Raw genomic sequence first — 20,000 nt, 5'->3', positions numbered from 1 at the left:
TGAGCTGTAATATAAAGAGAGGGTAAACGCAGTGCTAGTCTAGTTTCTAAACGTTAGATAATTTTTCGCGATCGGTTTCCGAAAAGCTTAACATTGCGTAGATATACCAAGTCCTATTATAATTTATGATTTAGGATGCAAAGCACATAAATCAGATTAGTTTAGCCTCCTTTACATGCTTAATTGATGACGTGATAACCGATCATTAATTGAAACCATGTTGTTGACTTTAGAGGCCACAGTTTTTTATAAATACAGCAAGTTTGTCTGGTTTCTATATATGGCTTTAATTATCATATTATCAAGCAAAGCTTAGCAGTCGCAATTCCATATCAGGTCAATCGTGTGAATCTTATCAAGGGAAAAAAAAACAATTAACCAGCTTCAGGACTGTCTACTTGGTATGTCTCGTGAGTTAGGCCACGATTTCCGCTATACAGACTCATAGATTATCAGCCTCGATCTCATACTAGGTCCATCACATGACCCTTGTTAATATATATATCTAATGTACTGGATTCAGGGTTGTCTACTTAATGCATCTGGAGAGTTTGGTTGAGATTCCTTGAACTGGAATGAAGTTATGGCCTCTTATAACGTTTTAGCCTCGTTTTCATGCAAGATCGCACAGGTCACTTTTTAAACTCCCACAAAGACCCTCTTAACGCTTTTCAAAAGTGTCAACAACAATTTTAGGGCTCCTTGTGGTCCACTGAACATAACTAGGCTAATGACTTGCTTTCTTCATAAAATGCCCGCGGAAATACATTAGCTCCCGACTAATAAGGTCTATAGACAACATAATCAATCTCAACAAGCGCGACTGGAGTAATCGTTAAATATACTTGCTTTGATTGGTTTCTGTCAAGGTTTTCAACGTCGGGGCAACTGTCATAAAGATTAATGTACATATTTCTGATTCTTGTTGCGCAGTGTGTCTTCCTGTCGGAGTCGAGGACATTACCACTATACCAGATGACAGGATGACCGCAAGCTCAATCGCTAGCACATCCTACCAACCCTTCTACGGCAGATTGAATGGAAAAAGAGGAGCGTATGGTGTTTGGTGTTCAAAAACTGTATCAGACAGAACAGATTATCTTCAAGTTGATTTGGCCTCAGTGAAGACGGTTTGTGCAGTTGCAACTCAAGGATCTGGACGTGGAAGGTCAAGGGTCACCACCTACAAGTTACAATTTTCTTTGGATGGATCATCTTTTACAACTTACAGGGAGAATAATGTTGTAAAGGTAAGAAAATTCACTGACCTAACTTTCCGAACTAATTTGCTCCATAGTTGAACTGAAAAGAATATCAGTCTAAGTACGTGTTACTGCAACGGAAGTGACGTTTTTGTTTTGTTTCGTGATGATTGACAATTTGTTTTCGTAATAAGCTTCGTGACTTAGTCGAGTGTAGATTACTGGAGTTGAGAACGTGATCGACTAACGAACCTCCTTGGAATTGTGGTTGTGAATGGTTATTTAGAAAAGCACGTTTAACCCGCGAACGTTGGTAAGTAACTTAAGTTATTCTTTGCATGCTTGTTGTAAGAAAATGATTTAGTACGGAGTTAATTGAAAGGTCAAGAGACTATTATAATGTGCATTAATGACCAGATCAGATCGACCACGTGACTAATGATTAATCATGTGAATATCGCGTGTGTCTCATGGAAACTATGATTGTAAATTGATTTTCGTTGACAATAACACTTAGATCAAGAAAACACAGAACCAGTATTCAACGGTAACGTTTTGGACTAACCTAAGTGGGATAGCGCCTTTGACGCGTTAATAGACAAAGAGACTGTAAACCCGAGCCATAAGCTGTATTACCTCGGTGAACACACAAGCGACCCCGCAACGAAGATGATATCCGGCCTACTTGGACTTAGAACGAAGAGACAAGAGAGCGAGGAAAAATCGTAAAAGAACGCTATAGCGAAGCATTCAAGATTTACGAGGGTTATCGAGAGAAATTGTTAAGGAAGAGCTATGAGAATATGCTGATTTCCTCGTGATGACAAGAAAAACCATGAGAACAATTAAGTACTTAAACGAGCTTAACAGCTTCTCGGCGCTGCGAGAAATCATAGCCCGTTTTCCTTCGCATTACGTCAACCAATGGAGACAAAGCGCCAAGATGGTGGAGGAAGAGAAGGGAAGATATATATTCGAAGAGCTCTTTGAATTGGCCCAAGAGGCTTCGACGGATGCAAATCACCCTGTGTTTTCATTTGACGCCCTCAGCTAGATAAGAAAGGGGCTAGAAAAGGACATGAGTCCGAAGCAGTTGGTATACCGCAAAGATCGGTCCTGGGTCTGACTTTGTTTACTTCATTCACCAACGAGCTACCATCTACTGTCAGTTCGGGTTTTTATTTATGTATGCCTACGATACCACGATATTCTGTATTGGTCAGTGGGCAGATTTAGCCATCGCCCTGTTAAACATGGCTTTGCAAGAAGTTTACCGATGGTGTCTTGAAAATCGACATGCAGTTATGCTACTTTGTAAGAAAGGAATCACAGGACCTCTACGCCCGACGGTCCTAGGAAAAGCAGTTTTTCGTTACGTCACAAAACCCGTCTGCTAGGAATGACTGTAGATAATAGACTTACATGGGTACCACATATATTGGATTTAAAGTAAAGCTTTGCGAACAAACTGGAAGTATTAAAACGTTCCAGGTTTTTGCCTAAAGATATCTTACTGAAATTCTATTTTAGTGTAATTTTATCATCTATTATGTATGGCCTGGTTTTGTGGGGTGCGTGCTGAAATTCCGATTGGGTTGCTAGGATTTTTTTTAATTTACCTTACGATATGGCATCTGGTCAAGTATTAAACTTTGCAAATTGGATCACAATCAGATGATATTACAAAGTGGAAATTTTTAAACATTTTAGACTGCCTTTCTAGGAACATCTTCAGAAAGAGAGAAAGTTTTTACTCATTACGCGGGCAGAATGCAGCTTCGATCCCGAGATACAATGGCAGATCATTAAGGGACTCTATAGCCTTTCGTGGGTCAGCTCTCTGGAATTTCGTTAACTGTAATGATAAAATTGACACTTTTACTTTTAAGGAAATCAAAAAAACGACTTATTACTAAAGAATGTTTAAAAGACTTTCTCTTCGACAGCTCAACTGCCTCCACTACTTGAATTAGAGACAGTGATTACGTATACTTTTAAAATTTAAGATATTAGATAATGCTTTGTCCTTAGCTTAGTATTTTTATATTTAATATTTAACATTATCTAATATGCAACTTTTTTTAGTATGTAATGGATTTTAGTATTTTTATATATTTTGAACTAATATATCTAGGTCTAAGATTAAATACGACCCCACAACCTTGGCAGCTTTAACTCTTATCGTGTATAAATAAAGGCTTTACGTTAAACCAAGCACAAAGCAGATCCACCCAAACCCGGATAGAAGACCAGCCCGAGGCGTAGCCGTCTCAACCAATAGCAACGAAACAAGGAAACCAGAGCCGAGTCAGAGTGCATCAGAAGAGAGAAAATGCGCATTGTGCGCTGGATCGCATGATCTTGAAAGGTGCAAAGAGCTCCTCCAAATATCAGTAGATGAGAGAGAGCATGTCTGGCTGTATCACCAAAACAAACCCGAAGCTGATGTGCAGATATACGCCGTCTTGGATGACCAGAGTGACACATGCTTCATAAACCGAAGAAACGCGCAAGAGCCTAGGCCTGGAGGGTCCCGAAATACCTCTGGAACTAGGAACCATGCACTCTGTAGATACTGTAAGTACCAAACGTCGCGAAGGCCTAGTTATTTCAAGTTATGACAAAAGTGAGGACATAGAGCTTCCGAAGACCTACTCAAGAGGTCAAATCCCATCTCGGCGAGAACAGATTCCTTGCCCTGAGACTGCACAGGATTTCCCAGAGAGGCAGCGTATGACAACAGAGAGATGTCCCAACAAGACAACGGATTTATCAAGATAACAACCAACGGTATCCACAAGACAGATAACGGTCATTACGAGATGCCGCTTCCGTTCCGGGACCAAAGGATCTACATGCTGTCTAACAGGAAGCTAATAGAGACACGGCTGGAACAGCTCAAGAAGCGCTTTTTGAAAGATCCAAGGTATAAGAAAGATTACGTAGCCTTCGTAGAGAAGATGGTGGGAGAGGGTCATACTGAGAAGGCTCCATCAGAGTACAAGACGGCGTGGTATATCCCTCATCATGGAGTCAACCACCCCAAGAAACCAGAGAATGATCGATGTTCGACCAGGTGCGCTTAAACGAAGAACATCTCGACTACCTCCACTTTCTATGGTGGGATGAGGGCGATACCAACGTAGGAACCTGAGAAGTATCGAATGCGAGTGCACCTGTTCGGAGCAACATCATCTCCAGGCTGTGTGAACTTGGCCTTTCGACAAGCCGCTCAAGATGGAGAGAGCGCTCACCGAGCCGAGGCAGCCACGTTCGTCAAGGATAGTTTTTTTGTCGATAATGGCCTCGTATCGATTGCGAAAGTGCTATCTCTCTAGTGAAGAAGGGCGCGGAGCTGTGCACGAGTGGAGGTCCATTGCATAAGTTTACTTTTAACGAAAGAGAAGTTGTTGAGTCGATTGGAGAAGAAGACCGAGCTGCAAACATCAAGAACCTCGACCCGAACACCGTTGCGCTGCCACTCGAACGTTTCCTGGTTGTGGAATGGTGCATAGAAAGCGACATCTATCAATTCCGAACCGCACTAAAGGACAGACCGATGACAAGGAGTGGTATTCTGTCCTTCGTAAGCTCGATCTACGACCCACTAGGATTCGCCGCACCTTTCTTACTCCGCGTTAACAGGATGCTACAGCTCTTATGTAAGGAAGCTATTGACTGGGATGATCCGATTCCGGAAACAATGCAAGCCCAGTGGCAAAGATGGTTGAGGGAAATAGCCCCCCCCCCTCCCCCCTATATAAAATGCGGATTCCACGATGTTATAAACAAAAGGAAAAGAGAGATACCAAGAAGGCCGAATTACACCATTTCTCAGACGCGAGCACCGAAGTATAAGGACAGTGTACCTATCTTCGCCTATAGATATCAACGATCGAATACATTGCTCACTAGTAATGAGAAAGAAAAGCGTAGCTCCCATGAAGCCTGTCACAATACCACGACTGGAACTTACAGCAGCACTTACATCTGTGAGAGTTAGCTGCATGTTGGGACGCGAGCTGATTTATGCTGGAATAGAAGGAAGTTTTTTAGTCCGACAGTAAGGTAGTGAAGGGGTACATCTACAATGAAGCACGTCGATTTCACACATATGTTGCAAACCCCGTCCAACAGATAAGAGACCACACTCAACGCGAGCAGTGGAAGTATGTTGACAGTGATAAGAACCCAGCGAACGACGCATCTGGTGGCCCAAGTCCAAAGGACCTCCTGAAGACCTCTCGATGGTTATGCGGACCGACATTTGTTTGGGAGCCACATGACGAGTGGCAAGATTTTGATTTTGATGACGAGCCTCCCTTGGTCGTAGACGACAAGGAAGTTAAGAAGACAACGGTTCCTTGCGCGGTCACCAAAGAGCCCTCTTACGTGCTGGAAGTAATCAACCGATTTTCAGACTGGTTTCGCGCCAAGAGAATCTTGGCAAGGTGCCCAAAGATCGCCAGAATGCGGAGAGCAAAGGCGATGAACAGAGATACGAAGCGCAGCGTGGTGCAATATTTTGAAGATCCCGTAACTGTCGAGCTTATGAGTGAAGCAGAACGAAACGTCATCAAAGCAGTTCAGAATGAAGCTTTCAGTGACGAAATGAGTAGACTCAGAGGAACCCAGAGTGAAGAATAAATTAAAGAACTTAAGAACAGCAGCCCTCTTTACCGCCTAGACCCCTTTGTAGACAACCGAAGTATGCTCAGGGTAGGCGGAAGAATTAACCAAGTGAAGCTATGATCTTCGCAGTTATGAGCGCAATTTTTGCAATTGCGTAGAGAAGCCTGAAAAATTCAGAACTTCAACGGGGTTGTCCTGAATTTTTCAGGCTTCTCTACGCAATTGCAAAAATTGCTCTCATAACTGCGAAGATCATAGCTTCACTTGATTTCATATCCGCAGTTCATATATGATTCATTTCATATACCATTTCATCATGGAAGAATTAACGCAGCAAGTATTTCGGAGGACGTGAAGCACCCGGCTGATAGCAAGATGCCTCCACGAAGCGCTCCGTACATTCATGTACGAAGCAGAAGCAGTGGTAAGAAGCAGAAGCAGGCCGCTGACTGCGGGCAACCTCACTTCAGCCGACACTGTGGAGCCTCTAACCCCAAATCACTTGTTAACAGGAAAGAGCAAGGTCGTTCTACCACCTCCAGGAAACTTCCGAGAAGCAGACAAGTACGCCAAGAAGTGGTGGCGACGTGTACAACACCTTACCAACGAATTCTGTAGCCGTTGGAAGGGCGAATTTCTGCAGTCCCTCCAAGCTCGTCAGAAAAGGCCCGCCCGAGACGTTACCTCGCACAAGATGATATCGTCCTGATCAAGGACGATAATACTCCTCGCCACAACTGGCGCTTAGGTCGCTTGATAAGTGTCATCCAAGATGAGGACAAACTGGGGCCTAAGGTTAGTGTTGCAGTCGGTGATCCTAACCTGACCTCTAAAAGAAAACGTCTAGGTACTACAACAGTACTAAAGAGACCAGTCCAGAAACTGGTGCTGCTGATGTAAGCTAGCGACAAATAAAGACCGGGCATTCCCCATCGGAGAGACAAGACAATATGATGACCCATTTAACAAATCTAAGCAACTGTGCGCGATGACTCTACTAGATGATGTGTCTACAAGGTGTGGACAACAGGAGCGAATTGTAAATAGGATAAGTAATTACGTACTCATTTGAACTATGATTTAGAGATTTGGATTATTTAAATTAACGTTTCAATTTAGGGGAGGCATGTTACTGCAACGGAAATGACGTTTTTGTTTTGTTTCTTGATGATTGATTTGTTTTCGTAAGAAGCCTCGTGACTTAATCGAGTTTAGATTACTGGAGTTGAGAACGTTATCAACTAGCGAAACGCCTAGCAATTGTTTTGTGAATGGTGATTTAGAAAAGCACGTTTAACCCGCTAACGTTGGTAAGTGATTTAAGTTATTTGTTGCGTACTTGTTGTGACAGTATGATTTAGTACGGAGTTAATTGAAAGGTCAAGAGACTATTATGATGTGTATTAATGACCAGATCAGATCGACCACGTGACTAATGATTAATCCTGTGAATATCACGTGTGTCTCATGGAAACTATGATTGTAAATTGATTTCCTTTGACCATAATACTTAGATCAAGAAAACACAGAACCAGTGAAAGTCTAGTTTTATGCGTACACAACAAGTGGTTGAATTCGTCCTGTGAAATTTCGTGAGCCAATTAAGTAAATGTCTATTACTAGTTTACCCAAATGGTAGAAGTGCTACGAAGGGGAAGGGAGATCCTCAATTATGCTTGAGGTAATTTCACGACGGCTCGAGCGTGGAACTGAAGGGAAATTGAATAGGTCTTACAGAAACCCAGAAAGATTGAAGGAAATAAAATATAAATGGGAATAGATTAACATTTGGAATCAAGCATATTGATCATTTCCGAGTTCACTTCAAATTCTATTTCACAGCAAGGTGAAATGCGAAGTGCTATGGTTATTAGTTCTAATTTTTGTGTGTCTTAAGTACTATACATGAGATAGACTTGTAAATTACCAAAATCAGCATGACAGTGGTCAATATAAATTAACTGCTTGATTCACCGCACGGCTCTTGCGATTCTTTCACTACACATAGCATCACAAAAAATTTACATAAGTTCAGCCCTGTCGAGCAGGGTTGGTATTTGGATGCGAGACCATTGAGATATACGACATGGGAAACCCTTTCGTGGTAGCTAAATACCATTTTAAACTGGAATACTCATATTTAACAGAATCTTGACCATTTATCACTTTCGTTCAGCCTGAGAGCTGCAATGAAGTTTATATAAACCATAGTTAATAGAGGGGAATGGGTATGAAACCCGACACCTTTCTTTGTTGTAGGTTTTTGTTCTCTTTTCTGGCCTTGACCGTGCACAAAACACAATAGTTGTTTACTCCGTACTGAGGAACTAACCAATAGAAACGTGTTGCTTACGTAATTCATGCATAGTGTATGAGCGCAAAACAAAAGATTGTGCACGGTCGTGGACTTTCCAACCTAAATCTTGGCATCTTTGTTTGCTCCTTTGATGTTTGCCGAGCTTCCTAACCATTACCTCTATTAACTATGTATAAACGGATAAAAGCAGAATCAAACAAGCGAAAATGAACCAGAAGACTGAAAAACAGAGCACGCTGCAAGCTTCAGTTCTAATTTCCTGCTATCAAAGGACGATTTTGCTTTTATATTGCGTCAGGCCAGAAAACGCAAAAGATAGAGACCTCTAAGAGCAGGGAACTGTTCTAATCCTGTGTATATCACCGTGCCTTTTAATTCCTGCATTCATGCATAACCACAATCCTGGCGCCTTTGACCGCAGTTCCTTGCTTTTCGAAGAAAAATGTGTTCTTCTCCCGATTAGAAAGCTGCCTCGTTCCTTCGCTTCAGGCTCACCCACTGCAGTAGCAATAAACAAAACGAGTCGAGTCGTCTGTTGCTGTTGACGATCCATCTTACCAGATGTCAGGTCGTTAGGATTGAAGGTTGCGCAAAAGGAAGTCGACTTTACTTAAGTCGAGTTACCCAAAAAAAGCTATCAATATTGACAGGTCGTGACGATGAGGTCGTCACGATTCGTCAAAACAGTAGTCGGTAACAAGGGATTTGCGACAACTTTTGCTCGAAGTGGGACAAGTGGACAACCGTACGATTATTGTTAACGCAATCACTATATTGACGAAGAACTGTCAAACTGACAATAACTCGTCTTACAGGGGATAATGGGAAGCATCGGATAAATGTCATGACTCCAAACACCCTCGTGAGAGGCGCGGCTGCCTCATGGTCAATGTGCTCGACTCCAGATCGAGTGGTCCGGGTTCGGGTCCTGGCCGGGGACATTGTGTTGTGTTCTTGGGCAAGACACTTTACTCTCACGGTGCCTCTCTTCACCCAGGTGTATAAATGAGTACCGGCAAATCTAACGCTGGGGGTTACCCTGCGATGGACTGGCGTCCCACCCAGGGAGGGAAGTAGAAATACTCCTAGTCGCTTCATGCTACAGAAACCGGAGAAAAGCGCCGGTCTGATGGGCCTTCTAGGCTCGAAGCAGACTTTACCTTTTTTACCAAACAACCTCAGTGGAATGTCAGTCACAGGTATTGAAAGCAAAGGATATTATCAGCTTTAGAGGTGTGAACTTGATAGAACACCAAAACCTAATTACCAACCAACAAAGAAATCCATGGCACTAGTTAGGAGAATTAACATTTCGATCATTGGAATAAAAAGGTTTAAGTTGATCTTTCAGGGAGCTGAACGTGGCCAAGCAATAATTATTGCTCTTTGATTTTGAACAAGATTTATTAATTAATTCTAATGGTCTAAGAAGAGTCTCTTGGCCGAGAAGAAACGCCACGTCAGACTAGCCACGAACATTTCACAAGTATTTGACAATAGTTTTGCTTTTGTATTTATTAATTACTTCCTGAAAGCCGCATTGTTGGATTCGCCACATCTTGCACAGATTTCGCATTACCCTCGTTTAATAGTGTGTAGGGTTTAAACCTAATATCATTTCCTTTTACAGGTTTTCCAAGGAAACAAGGAACAATATGGTATTGTTAAAAACTCATTGGGAAGTCCTTCGACAGCCCGATATGTTCGGTTTTGTCCCGTGACGCACAATTTCCATGCTTGTATGAGTGTTGAAGTATTTGTATGGAAATCATAGGAATGATCAGATGATAGTAGTAGTAGTAGCAGCAGCAGGTGCTCAGTCAACTTAGAAATATATGGCAAATTACTGACCGGACGAAAGTTCTCATATTTCACGTCCAGGTGCGATGATTTTAGTAGAGGCAGAACGTTTGCTTCCTTCCAGCTATCCGGAAAGGAACCACTTTCAAGTGATTTATTTACTATCTTAGTAATCACTGGTAGTAGGATACCAAGTAACTGGATAATAACTTAAGTTGGGATGGGATCCAATGAGCAGAATATTTTAGACATTTTGCTAATTAGCTTGAGAACATCATCCTGAGACAGAGGACCAAAGCTCGGTAGCGATGTATGAACATTTGTATCACCAGAATCTATGAAAGGCATTGCTGGCAGTCCAACTTCCATCTCGCTAATATTGTTGTTAATATCTTCAATCTTCCGAACAAAGAAATTTCCAAAATTATCCGCCAGCTTGTTTGGGTAAATATCCTTAGGAAATGATACTTGCTTTGGCTCACAGAGCAGATCCATAGTAGTCTTAAACAACCTTCTCTGATCGGAACTCTTCTCTTGAACATGTTTCGTATAATACTCACGGCGCGAATAAGTCATCAGCCAGGTAGCATAATTTCCAGCTTGCTTAAAGGCTTGCAAATCATCTTCAGATTTTGAAATACGCCACCTTCTTCAGCCACTCTTCGACATTTAATTGCTTCCTTAATTTCTCCATTAAACCATGGAACACGTTTGCCACAGAGAACAGTCGTCTTTAAAGGAGCATACTTTTCGAGAAGTGAAGATAGTGTAAAATTATAGCAGTTTGTTAATTCATCCAAGTCAATGAATTCCTTCGAACATAATTGTGACTTTGCTAAATCCTCGGCAAAACTATCTATGTCAATGAATTTTAACTTCCTGTAGGAGATCTTTTTTGATGTTTTCTGTACTTTGCTAGAGTTAAGATAACAGGTTACAACTGTGTGATCAGATACATGTCGACCAACCGAGGGAGTGCCAAGAATAACAGGTTCATAAGCTCTTGTGATCACTAGATCAAGAATATGTCCACGTTCATGATTGCATTGGTTGACATGGTGTTTGAAACCCATCGATAGTAGTAGATCATGAAATTCAGCTGCGTCTCTATCATCTGGTGCGTCAACGTAAATATTGAAATCGCCAGTGATGATCAATGATTCAGCTAGAATTATAAGAGATTCCAGATATGCACTAAATTCTTGAAGAAAAGTCTTTACAAACCGGTTGCTTCAAAGAGTACGGGGGCCGATAAACAATCAACAATGTTGCCCTCAAAGACTTGAAAATGACACCCCATTCCAAAAATTTCAATGAGGCTTTCTCGCCAGCATCGATCTTTTTTACTTCAATATCTTTCTAAAGAGCAGTCCTGTCCCACCACCAACGCGCAATGGATCGGTAAGGGTTACTTAAGGCTGCGAAGATTCACTCTGTACTTAGATGATATCGATTTAGGCAAGCTTGATATTCTTAATCATTGTGATATATAGAACTATATGGGAGAAAAGGAAGTTTTTTTATCCACTTGGGTAAGTTAAACTCAGTGTTTGGTTAACCGCATAGTTTTGAAATCCAAAGAAAAAGAAAAATTGATTGTTTAGTCATAGTAGCGCTTTAAAATATCGCTTACAAATAGGTATTGTCGACCAAATACCTACTCGTAATACGGCCTGAGAGAGAAATGGTAAGGATGCAAAAATCCTAATACACTACTCTGGTAACAAACTACTTAGCACGGGGATAAGACAACGATATCGTATATGGACGCACGCGATGAATCTTGGCTGACAGAGAGTCTTTAGTTAGTAATGGAGAAATTATTTAATTGCCTTAGTTGTGTTTTTGGTACCCTAAGTTTACTGCTTAGGTTTCCTTTCGGATCCATCATCCGGAATTCATCATTCCATCTACAACCGTGGTCAATACTCTTCGGACATTAACGCAACAGCTGGTGAAAATGATGCATTTTGTCTCCCCCCGTCCCCCCCGGTTCAGTGTTGACGTTATGGCTTACAATCTTTTTCAACACAATCAACATTGCTGAGGGGAAGGGGGGACAGCAGAAACAGGCTCTTTCCACAACATTTCCAAGCGTTTATAACAGGTTAAATACACTTTTCATAGGCAAGGTGTGTTTTCGCGCCTCATTTTCGTAAGTGTCCCAAGACGTTTTGACCAGGGTTGTCTGAAAATGGCTTTGTTATAAAAAAACAGAATTATATCCTTTTCCGTGTTTTCACACAGTTCCTTTTTTCATATACCTGCCTAGAAGTGCAAGTCTGCACTGTGGATCGCTAAAATTCCGTCTCCTTTAGGAAAATGCACGCTACAAGAAGTACAGGCATGTATGTGTAATGGTTTGCGGATCTATTAGTATAGAGAGGTAACTGGAAAGTCAGCTTTCGTTTTCTTTTCTGACTTGAAACAATGTGGTACAATAAAGGGCAAGACGTTGTTTGTTCGTTATGGCCATACTCAAAAGCAGGGAAAGTCACATGAGCAATCGGCACGTTCTGATTGGTCAAGCGATGTCTTCGAAATTTTGAATTCAAAGTAAACGATCTTTTTACGGGAACCCAACAGCTTAGAGAGTTCAGTTCAGTTTAACGACTTGTTTATCAACTGAATATGGCATCGTTGGATCCTTCAAGGCAAAGAATAGTATATCTGATTACGTATAGTCGTGCAGATACCACCAAGTTTCCAAGTAAAGGGAGTTTCTCGTCAGCTATTGTAGAAGCCTGGCAGCATTTTGGCATTAGAGTAATACAGTGGGTTACTTGCATCGAGGCACATAACAACAACAATGAGTGTGCGAGTGGAGACGAGATGAATCTATATCATTACCATATGGCCTTAAAATTAGCGAAGCGGGGCAGATGGCTTCAAGTACGAAACTACTTGGACGAGAAGTTTGGAGTTCAAGTGAATTTTAGTGACAACCATAATTCGTACTACACAGCCTACCGGTATGTCACCGAGGAAGATCGTGAAGCGTTACATTCCTCTGGACATCCTGACCTTACTGATGCGGTTCCACGGACCGAAGCTGCAATAACTTCTCGGAAAAGAAAGGCAAAAGACAAGGGCAAAGGCCAGGGTAAAAAACGAAGTCAAAGATCGGAGCGTCTCAGTGTTTACGATGTCTGTCAGATAGTTCAACACAAGGGTATAACGTCACGGCTAGAACTCGTTTGCTTGGCTGTTGAACAAAATGGAGAGGGTAAACGTTCTCTGGCACAGTTTATCGCAAACCGGGGAAATAAAGCAGTAGAGGAAGCTATCGAGTTAGCGAAAGAATTTGCCGAAGCAGAGGCAAAGTGTCTCCCGGCTAAGAAGACCAGGATCGAGTTATTACAAGAACAAACTACAGGCGAATGTGTCCATGGTTGTGGGGGGAGGTGGTTAGAAGCAGCTCACCAATTATTGCAAAGGCACAATATTACAAAAGAAGATTTTTGTACCGCAATTTACACCGCTTTGAGTAAGGGAAGAGGAAAGTACAGAAATATCTTTATTTATGGCGACACAAATTGCGGCAAATCGTTTATTTTAGCTCCGTTGAAGGTCATTTATAAGACCTTTTGTAAACCCGCCACTGGTTCATTTGCTTGGCTAGGAGTAGAGGACGCGGAGGTCATTTTCCTCAATGACTTCCGCTGGCATCCCAAAATTATTGCCTGGGCTGACTTTCTACAGGCTCTGGAAGGCGACACAGTGCACTTGCCCACCCCGAAAAACGTATGTAGCCGAGATTTGGAACTTAATATAGACACCCCATTTTTCGCCACCTCTGATGCTCCTTTGGTTTTAATCAAAGTGGGAGCAATTGACAGCACTAACACTCGTATGATGAATGTGAGGTGGAGATTCTACCACTTTTGGAACCAAATACCACTCGAGGAACAGCAGGAGTTAACTCCATGAAGTCGCTGCTTTGCTAAGTTTATTTTGGACAACGCACGCAACGATGCCTGTCACGCAATGCCCTTTCCTAAAAGAACCTTTCAGAGCAATTTTACAGTCAACACAGTTTCTTGAAATGGAATAAAGTTGCCCTTGACGTTGAGTAAAAACCTCTTCAGTCATGGAAAATGTAATAGATAGTGTGAACCGCTGTATCGAAGCACTCCAGTCAATATTTTGTTTTGTGACCTTTGGACGCTAGTACAGCTTCAATTCTGCGAATAGTACTTAAAGTTAGTTTATCGATATCCTCGATAGGAAAATTATCAAACGCTCTCAAAACCCGTGCGGTGAACTGTTCAAATGACTCCTTTGTAATATTCTGTGTTACAGCTTCTTCATCTAAGTGACATTTGATTTGGTTGAATAAATTTTCTATGCAATGGATATCTGCGCAGCGAGGAGGAAGTTTAAGTAACTCCGCCTCAATTTCCTCTAGGGCCTCCTTCGCACGCTTGCTTGTCTGGCTAGGTTCGTTATCCATGACAAAGAGTCGTCTGGCGTTTCTTTTCGCCCCTTCCCGACCAAACGCTATATTGAAATGGCTCCTAATAAACTGAGCGAAGAAACTCCCGTGCATTTTTTCATAGGGTACTGTTAGTATTACCCCTTTTCCGTAAGCAATGGCTACGAGCACGTGCAAACGACTACCGCCAGGCGGGTCCTTGGAACCTTTTGTTGTAAACTTTAGGCCTTCTCCCTTCTGTCGCCATATCCGTGATTTATTAACATTTGCACCGCTCTGCGGATTGTATTTGTGGACAAAGGACACGGCATCTAAGTAAAAGGGCACTTCATTTGCCCAAAACTGGGGATTTTCCGCGGCTACACGTTTCATTTTGCGAGCGAATCGTACACGCAACTTGCGGTCGTTTTCACTAAGAAGGCCCTTTTTCCTCGCTTCGTAGACAGTGTTTCACTGGTCAGCGGGCCCTACAATGTCAATGATTCAATGTGTTAATGCAATTATTGTTGGGTCGAGGATCCGTTAAGGAGGTTCTGCCCGATCTCTTTTCACGCAGTTGTTCCTTCGCCCGTTGCCAAGCAACTGGTAAATCCTCTGTTCACGGTACTTTGCACTCAAGTGTATTAATTAAGGCTTAACCAGCCTAATTATTATGCATATGTCTATTTGAAGGAAAAGCATTTGTCTTGGGCCTATGAGACTTGGCAGGCAGTTAGTTATCGGTATTGTGATGACTTTTCCAAAATATATTCCACATTCTTCTCGCGTGACCCGAAATTTCTTATAACAGTTATATTTTTTACTCAAAAAATGGGGAACATTCAGCTACATTATATCAATCTTGTTTCTTGATTATTCGATGACCCCTTCTAAGGGCTTTGTCATGCCGCCTTTTAATCACGTTCACATGTTAAGAGCAATGAACAATTGAGGAAAATAGGTCACGTGACATGATAAACATCCAAATATCTTAAAGGTAAATGCGGCGGCATTCGGTAGGCACAGTTGTACTAAACGTGTTAATGCCAAACGTTTTCAAAAATTTGAAGTATAAATGTTCCCCATTTTTGAGTAAAGGATACAAACGTTATAAGTCGTTCAAGGTCACGTGACCAAAATGTGATACAAAATATTTTGGCAAATTAATAACAACACCAATAAAAAAACTTTCTGTTAAGTTTCATGAACATTGGACAAATGCTTCCCTTCAAACAAAAATATGCATAATAATTAGATACACTTTAGCTCCATCGCCGTCGTTCAATAATTAACGAAAAAAACTTCTTTCGAAATATTTTGGAAGGGCAAAAAAAAAAAAAACAGCATTTATTATGTACGAAAAAACGAAGAAACCGTTTCATTAGGACACCTTTATTATTACCACAGCCTAAAGTATATTTTACTTTAATGACTTAGAAACCTCCAAAATTTTCTCCAGTTTCGACTAATTGATTGGGAAGACCACTCTTCCACCAAAATCACTCACATACATAGCTCGGTGATGACAACGCCATACAATATTTTGCAGCAAGACAAATATTGAAAGAGAGGAAACTAAAAACTCAAAAATAGAGGCCTTTATCTTTTTGCAAATTATTCGTAACCTTTCAAAAAATCAGAAAAATTCTTTCATATCTTCCAGAAAAACCCATTACATTTCTAGAAAAAGAGAAAACTAGTAACTAAGTAACTGTCGAAAGTTTAAACGCATTCAGTGCCCGCCTCTCCTTCAGATAAAGGTTTGGAGAGCTCTTACACCTCCTCATTAACTATGACTTCATACCCTTTAATTTGCTTGCACTTTATATGAAAATCAAGTACCTCTCAGGAGATATCGTCCACCTCAACCCATAGATCAATTTACTCAAGCATATCTCGTATTATATGTATGGACTTCACTTGCATAGCGAAAATGCTGGCTGAATATATTTGGTAATTTTTTGTCAAATGGCATTGATGAGTGAAGTTAAGAAGCTTTAGTTTATAGATATTCTTAACCGTGAGTAAATCCAGTAAGTTAAGTAATGGTAATGCACTATCTGTATCTGGTCCATACAAGGTGGCAAAGAACATAAGACGAATAACATGATTTTGTTTTGTTTGGATTTTCTGCCCCAGGAGGTTATAGCATAAGATATATAAGGATCGATCAGGTTATAGTATAGTTCTTTAAGTTGTGAAAGGAAGGTGGAATGTAAGTTTGCCAATAATTCCTGTATTTCTAGTGATTCGAGTACATAGATAGGAGATCTGATGTTTGCATGATAGCGTATCATCTATAAGTACGCCCCAATATTTTATGTAAGTTCTCTTTTCTAAGCCATAGGCGGAGCCATCATTATTAGTTAGTGTTATATCCCATATTATATTTTTCTTCCTTTTAAGTGATTTAATTATCATATAATGAGTTTTCGTTAGGTTAATGGAAAGCTTGTTTAAGTCACACCACTCTTTAACTTTGGATAATTCTTGATTAATTAAGTTTTGTAATTCCTCGGCGTTTGAGGAAGACGCAAAAATACTGGTATCATCTGCAAATATTCTAAAGGATAATTTATCGGAGCAGTTAGGAATGTCATTAGTGTATAGTAGAAAAAGAAGGGGACCAAGAGAACTGCCCTGCGGGATACCACATTTAATAGTTTGTTTAGAAGATTCCACACCATCGATACTAACATATTGCTGTCTATTGGTAAGATAACTAGTAAACCAACTCAGTGGAATTCCCCGAACTCCGTGTTTCTCTAATTTGTTCAACAGTATAACATGATTGACGGTATCAAAGGCCCTTCCTAAAGTCAAACTGGAATTGACTTAAAATGGAATACTTTTCAACATAGCTTGTTAACTGTTTACACATTAGTTTTTCAAAAATCTGTGTAAATATAAAAACTATTAGTTGGGTCAGTGATATCACCACCTTACTTTGGAAATTTTGAGAATGTCAGGCATAATACCTTGCTCTACGGAGAGATTGTAAACTTCAGTCATTGCCTCATAGATGTGGTCTTCAGTCAGCTTAAAGCACTTTGCGGGGACTCCTATACACGTCTTGTTAGTTGTTAGGTTCGAGATTAAGTCACGCACTTCATACGAGTGAATATACCTAAAATTTCTAGTAATTCACCTTGTAGGATTAGAAATAATTAATATGGTTTGGCAGTTGAGCTGCTAAAAGTGGGCCTACATTAACAAAATATTGCTTAAAAGGGATGCAGCACACCGGATTTAGTAGATTTCTTTACCGTAATCTGCAAAAATACAATAGGGAAGTCTACGGCAACGACAACGCCACAAAGCAAGAATGTGATTGCTTAAAAGAAGAGAAATACTCGTGCTGCAAGTGCAGCACAAATTTGCCGTGCATTTCTTTGCCGTACTCCACAAATAAACAACTTGAAATAACTAAACTCATTGACGACAACGTCAGCATATAACAATGAACCATTGATTTCCTTTTTTTGCTATAAAATCGTTCGTACCCATCCAATTATAGGATAGTTCGCCCGTATTGTACACATTGAAGAATAATTACGGTACCGCAAAGTTATATTTTGGAGCGACGTGTCCGTTGACGTCGCCGTTTTCCTAGCCAGACTTTCTCTCCCGCTCTTTCCCGGCCCATCCCTTCGTTCGTCACCCCGGCACAGACCTATCCCACGCGCTTCCAATATGGCGTGTGATACGTGTTTCGCGGTTTCGCGACGACAGCAAGATCTACCGCCTGGAAGCACGCTACCGTTGTCCTTTCTTAAACTTCATGATGGGTTTTTAAGGCAACGTGAGAACACGAAAGTGAATCGAGCATTTTCTATCTTTAGTTTAAAACCGTTTTTACCAGTGAAGTTATAGTATGGTAGGCTATTATTGTGAGCGTGAGCAATTAACAATTATGCCATGAGCGCGCGTTGGGAATGAGATGGTAAATTCCCAACGAGACGCGTAGCACAGAATGGCTATAACCAGTCTCATATCCAACATTCCGAACGCTTGGACAGTTTCCCTATTAGGTCGTACCGTATATGAGCTGATAACTGAGACTGAGTGAAAATTCAACTAATACGGAACAATCGCTTAATAGCGGACGGCGCGCGCGCGCGGAGCACCATAGTTAAGAAAATATAGTAACTTATCGATGTGAGAAAATTTGGTTTTATAGCCATGACGTCATGAACGTCCGTACCTACATACGTACGTACGTAGTACGTCCGTACACGTAACTATATCACGGGCTCAAGCAAGTTTAGAGCTCATCCAGGAGGCAATACTCCATTTGACACTGTAACTAGTTTACACCATACATCTTTGATATTGGACATCAATGTTATGGTCAATTGGCACCTGTCAAAACAAGGTATTCGCTGACCAGTATCACGTGACTATATAGCGGGCTTAAGTTAGACCTTATCGAGGTCAGCAGTTTTTTTGAAGTTGACCGCTGACCAGGGACTGGTTGTTGATTGGATCGCAGACTCAAGCCAGGTCAGACACTCACACACACACCTGATCGAGGCTTAATTTTCGCGCTCTTTCTGTGGCTCGACGCTGTTACACAGCCATGCTACGTCAGCAAAGCTCTTGACAGTCGATGCTTTTCGTGTTCAGGTACGGTTTGGAAAATATATTTTTCTTGCATCTTTTCGCCGTTTGCAGGGATCCTTAAAGCTTCCTTCTCGCTTTGCTAACAGAGTTACATTACAAATTAAGTGAAACAATAAACTGCACTTCCTCTTCTGGAAACCAGATAGCATTGCTAATGGGAGATCTCCGTCCACTCTCTGGTCCCTCTGGAGAGTTTCTTACGCTGGCATTCGGACTTGGAGACACTGGATATTTCGTTTAGGCAGTAACACAGGGAAATTGCCCTAGGCTGGCTCCATTTCAAGGTTGGCAGACTTCTTTTCTTCAATGGCCAGTGTCTTTTGCCTCCAGAACAGTTTGATCCGGACTTGAAGTTCTGGATGTTAATGGCGGGCAGTGGCTTTTTCCAGTGCAACGAAAGCCAGTGATTTCTTGCTGAATAACCAAACTTGAATAACCAAAGCAGTTCTCCATCTCCATAGAAGTAGGGCTTGAAACCCTTCTTCTTTGTGGTTAGATTTCACTGCCGGGTTTATTAGATGGTGATGTATTTGCAACTGAATTCAATCTTTCCAACCGAGTAGCATCCGTGGGATTTCAGAAAAATGAGTAACAGAGCTGCATAGATCGTGAACCCCTTACTCCTTTTACTTCCAATACTTGGCCAGGAAAAAAAATGATGATTGCTGCAACAATCAGGCAAACAATGAAAGTGTTAATTGACTGCGGCAGAGATCCCAATAGCAGTGGGTGTATTGGAGCTAAGTTGATTTCAATGTCCTTGGTTCCCTAAAGCTAATTCAAGAAAAACAAAATGTTAGTTATCTATCACCCGTGCATTTATGTATACGGTGTTTTCACTTGCATGATTCATTAGCTTACATGCTTTTGAACCGAATCAAAAAAGGAATGCATAAAACTGATTCAGTTCAATTCCCATATAGGTTTAGTTTGGGAAACTAACATGGCCATCGTTTCTTTCTTAATGGAAAACAGCATGGTTGACAAAGCCCACGTAACGTTCAATAACGCT

General features: G+C 41.2%; 1 protein-coding gene across 11 annotated transcripts in view; it reads left to right on the top strand.

The window, feature by feature from the left end:
• LOC138051761 (contactin-6-like) overlaps positions 1-20,000 on the top strand; it is a 55,484-nt gene that overhangs the window by 20,066 nt on the left and 15,418 nt on the right. For 10 of the 11 annotated variants that reach the window (XR_011132902.1, XR_011132900.1, XR_011132901.1 and 7 more), the window contains one exon: positions 934-1,250. Coding sequence is in view for 5 of the 11 variants with exons in the window: in XM_068898014.1 (XP_068754115.1) it covers positions 934-1,250 (317 nt within the window). In the remaining 6 variants the exon portion in view is untranslated. Of the gene's footprint in view, positions 1-933; positions 1,251-9,781; positions 12,410-20,000 lie in introns of those variants that run through there. The other variant, XM_068898015.1, reaches the window with a different exon arrangement.

The sequence above is a fragment of the Montipora capricornis genome, chromosome 6 (genome assembly GCF_036669925.1).
Source record: "Montipora capricornis isolate CH-2021 chromosome 6, ASM3666992v2, whole genome shotgun sequence".
Lineage (NCBI taxonomy): Eukaryota > Metazoa > Cnidaria > Anthozoa > Scleractinia > Acroporidae > Montipora > Montipora capricornis.
This window is presented reverse-complemented; position numbering and strand designations above follow the sequence as displayed.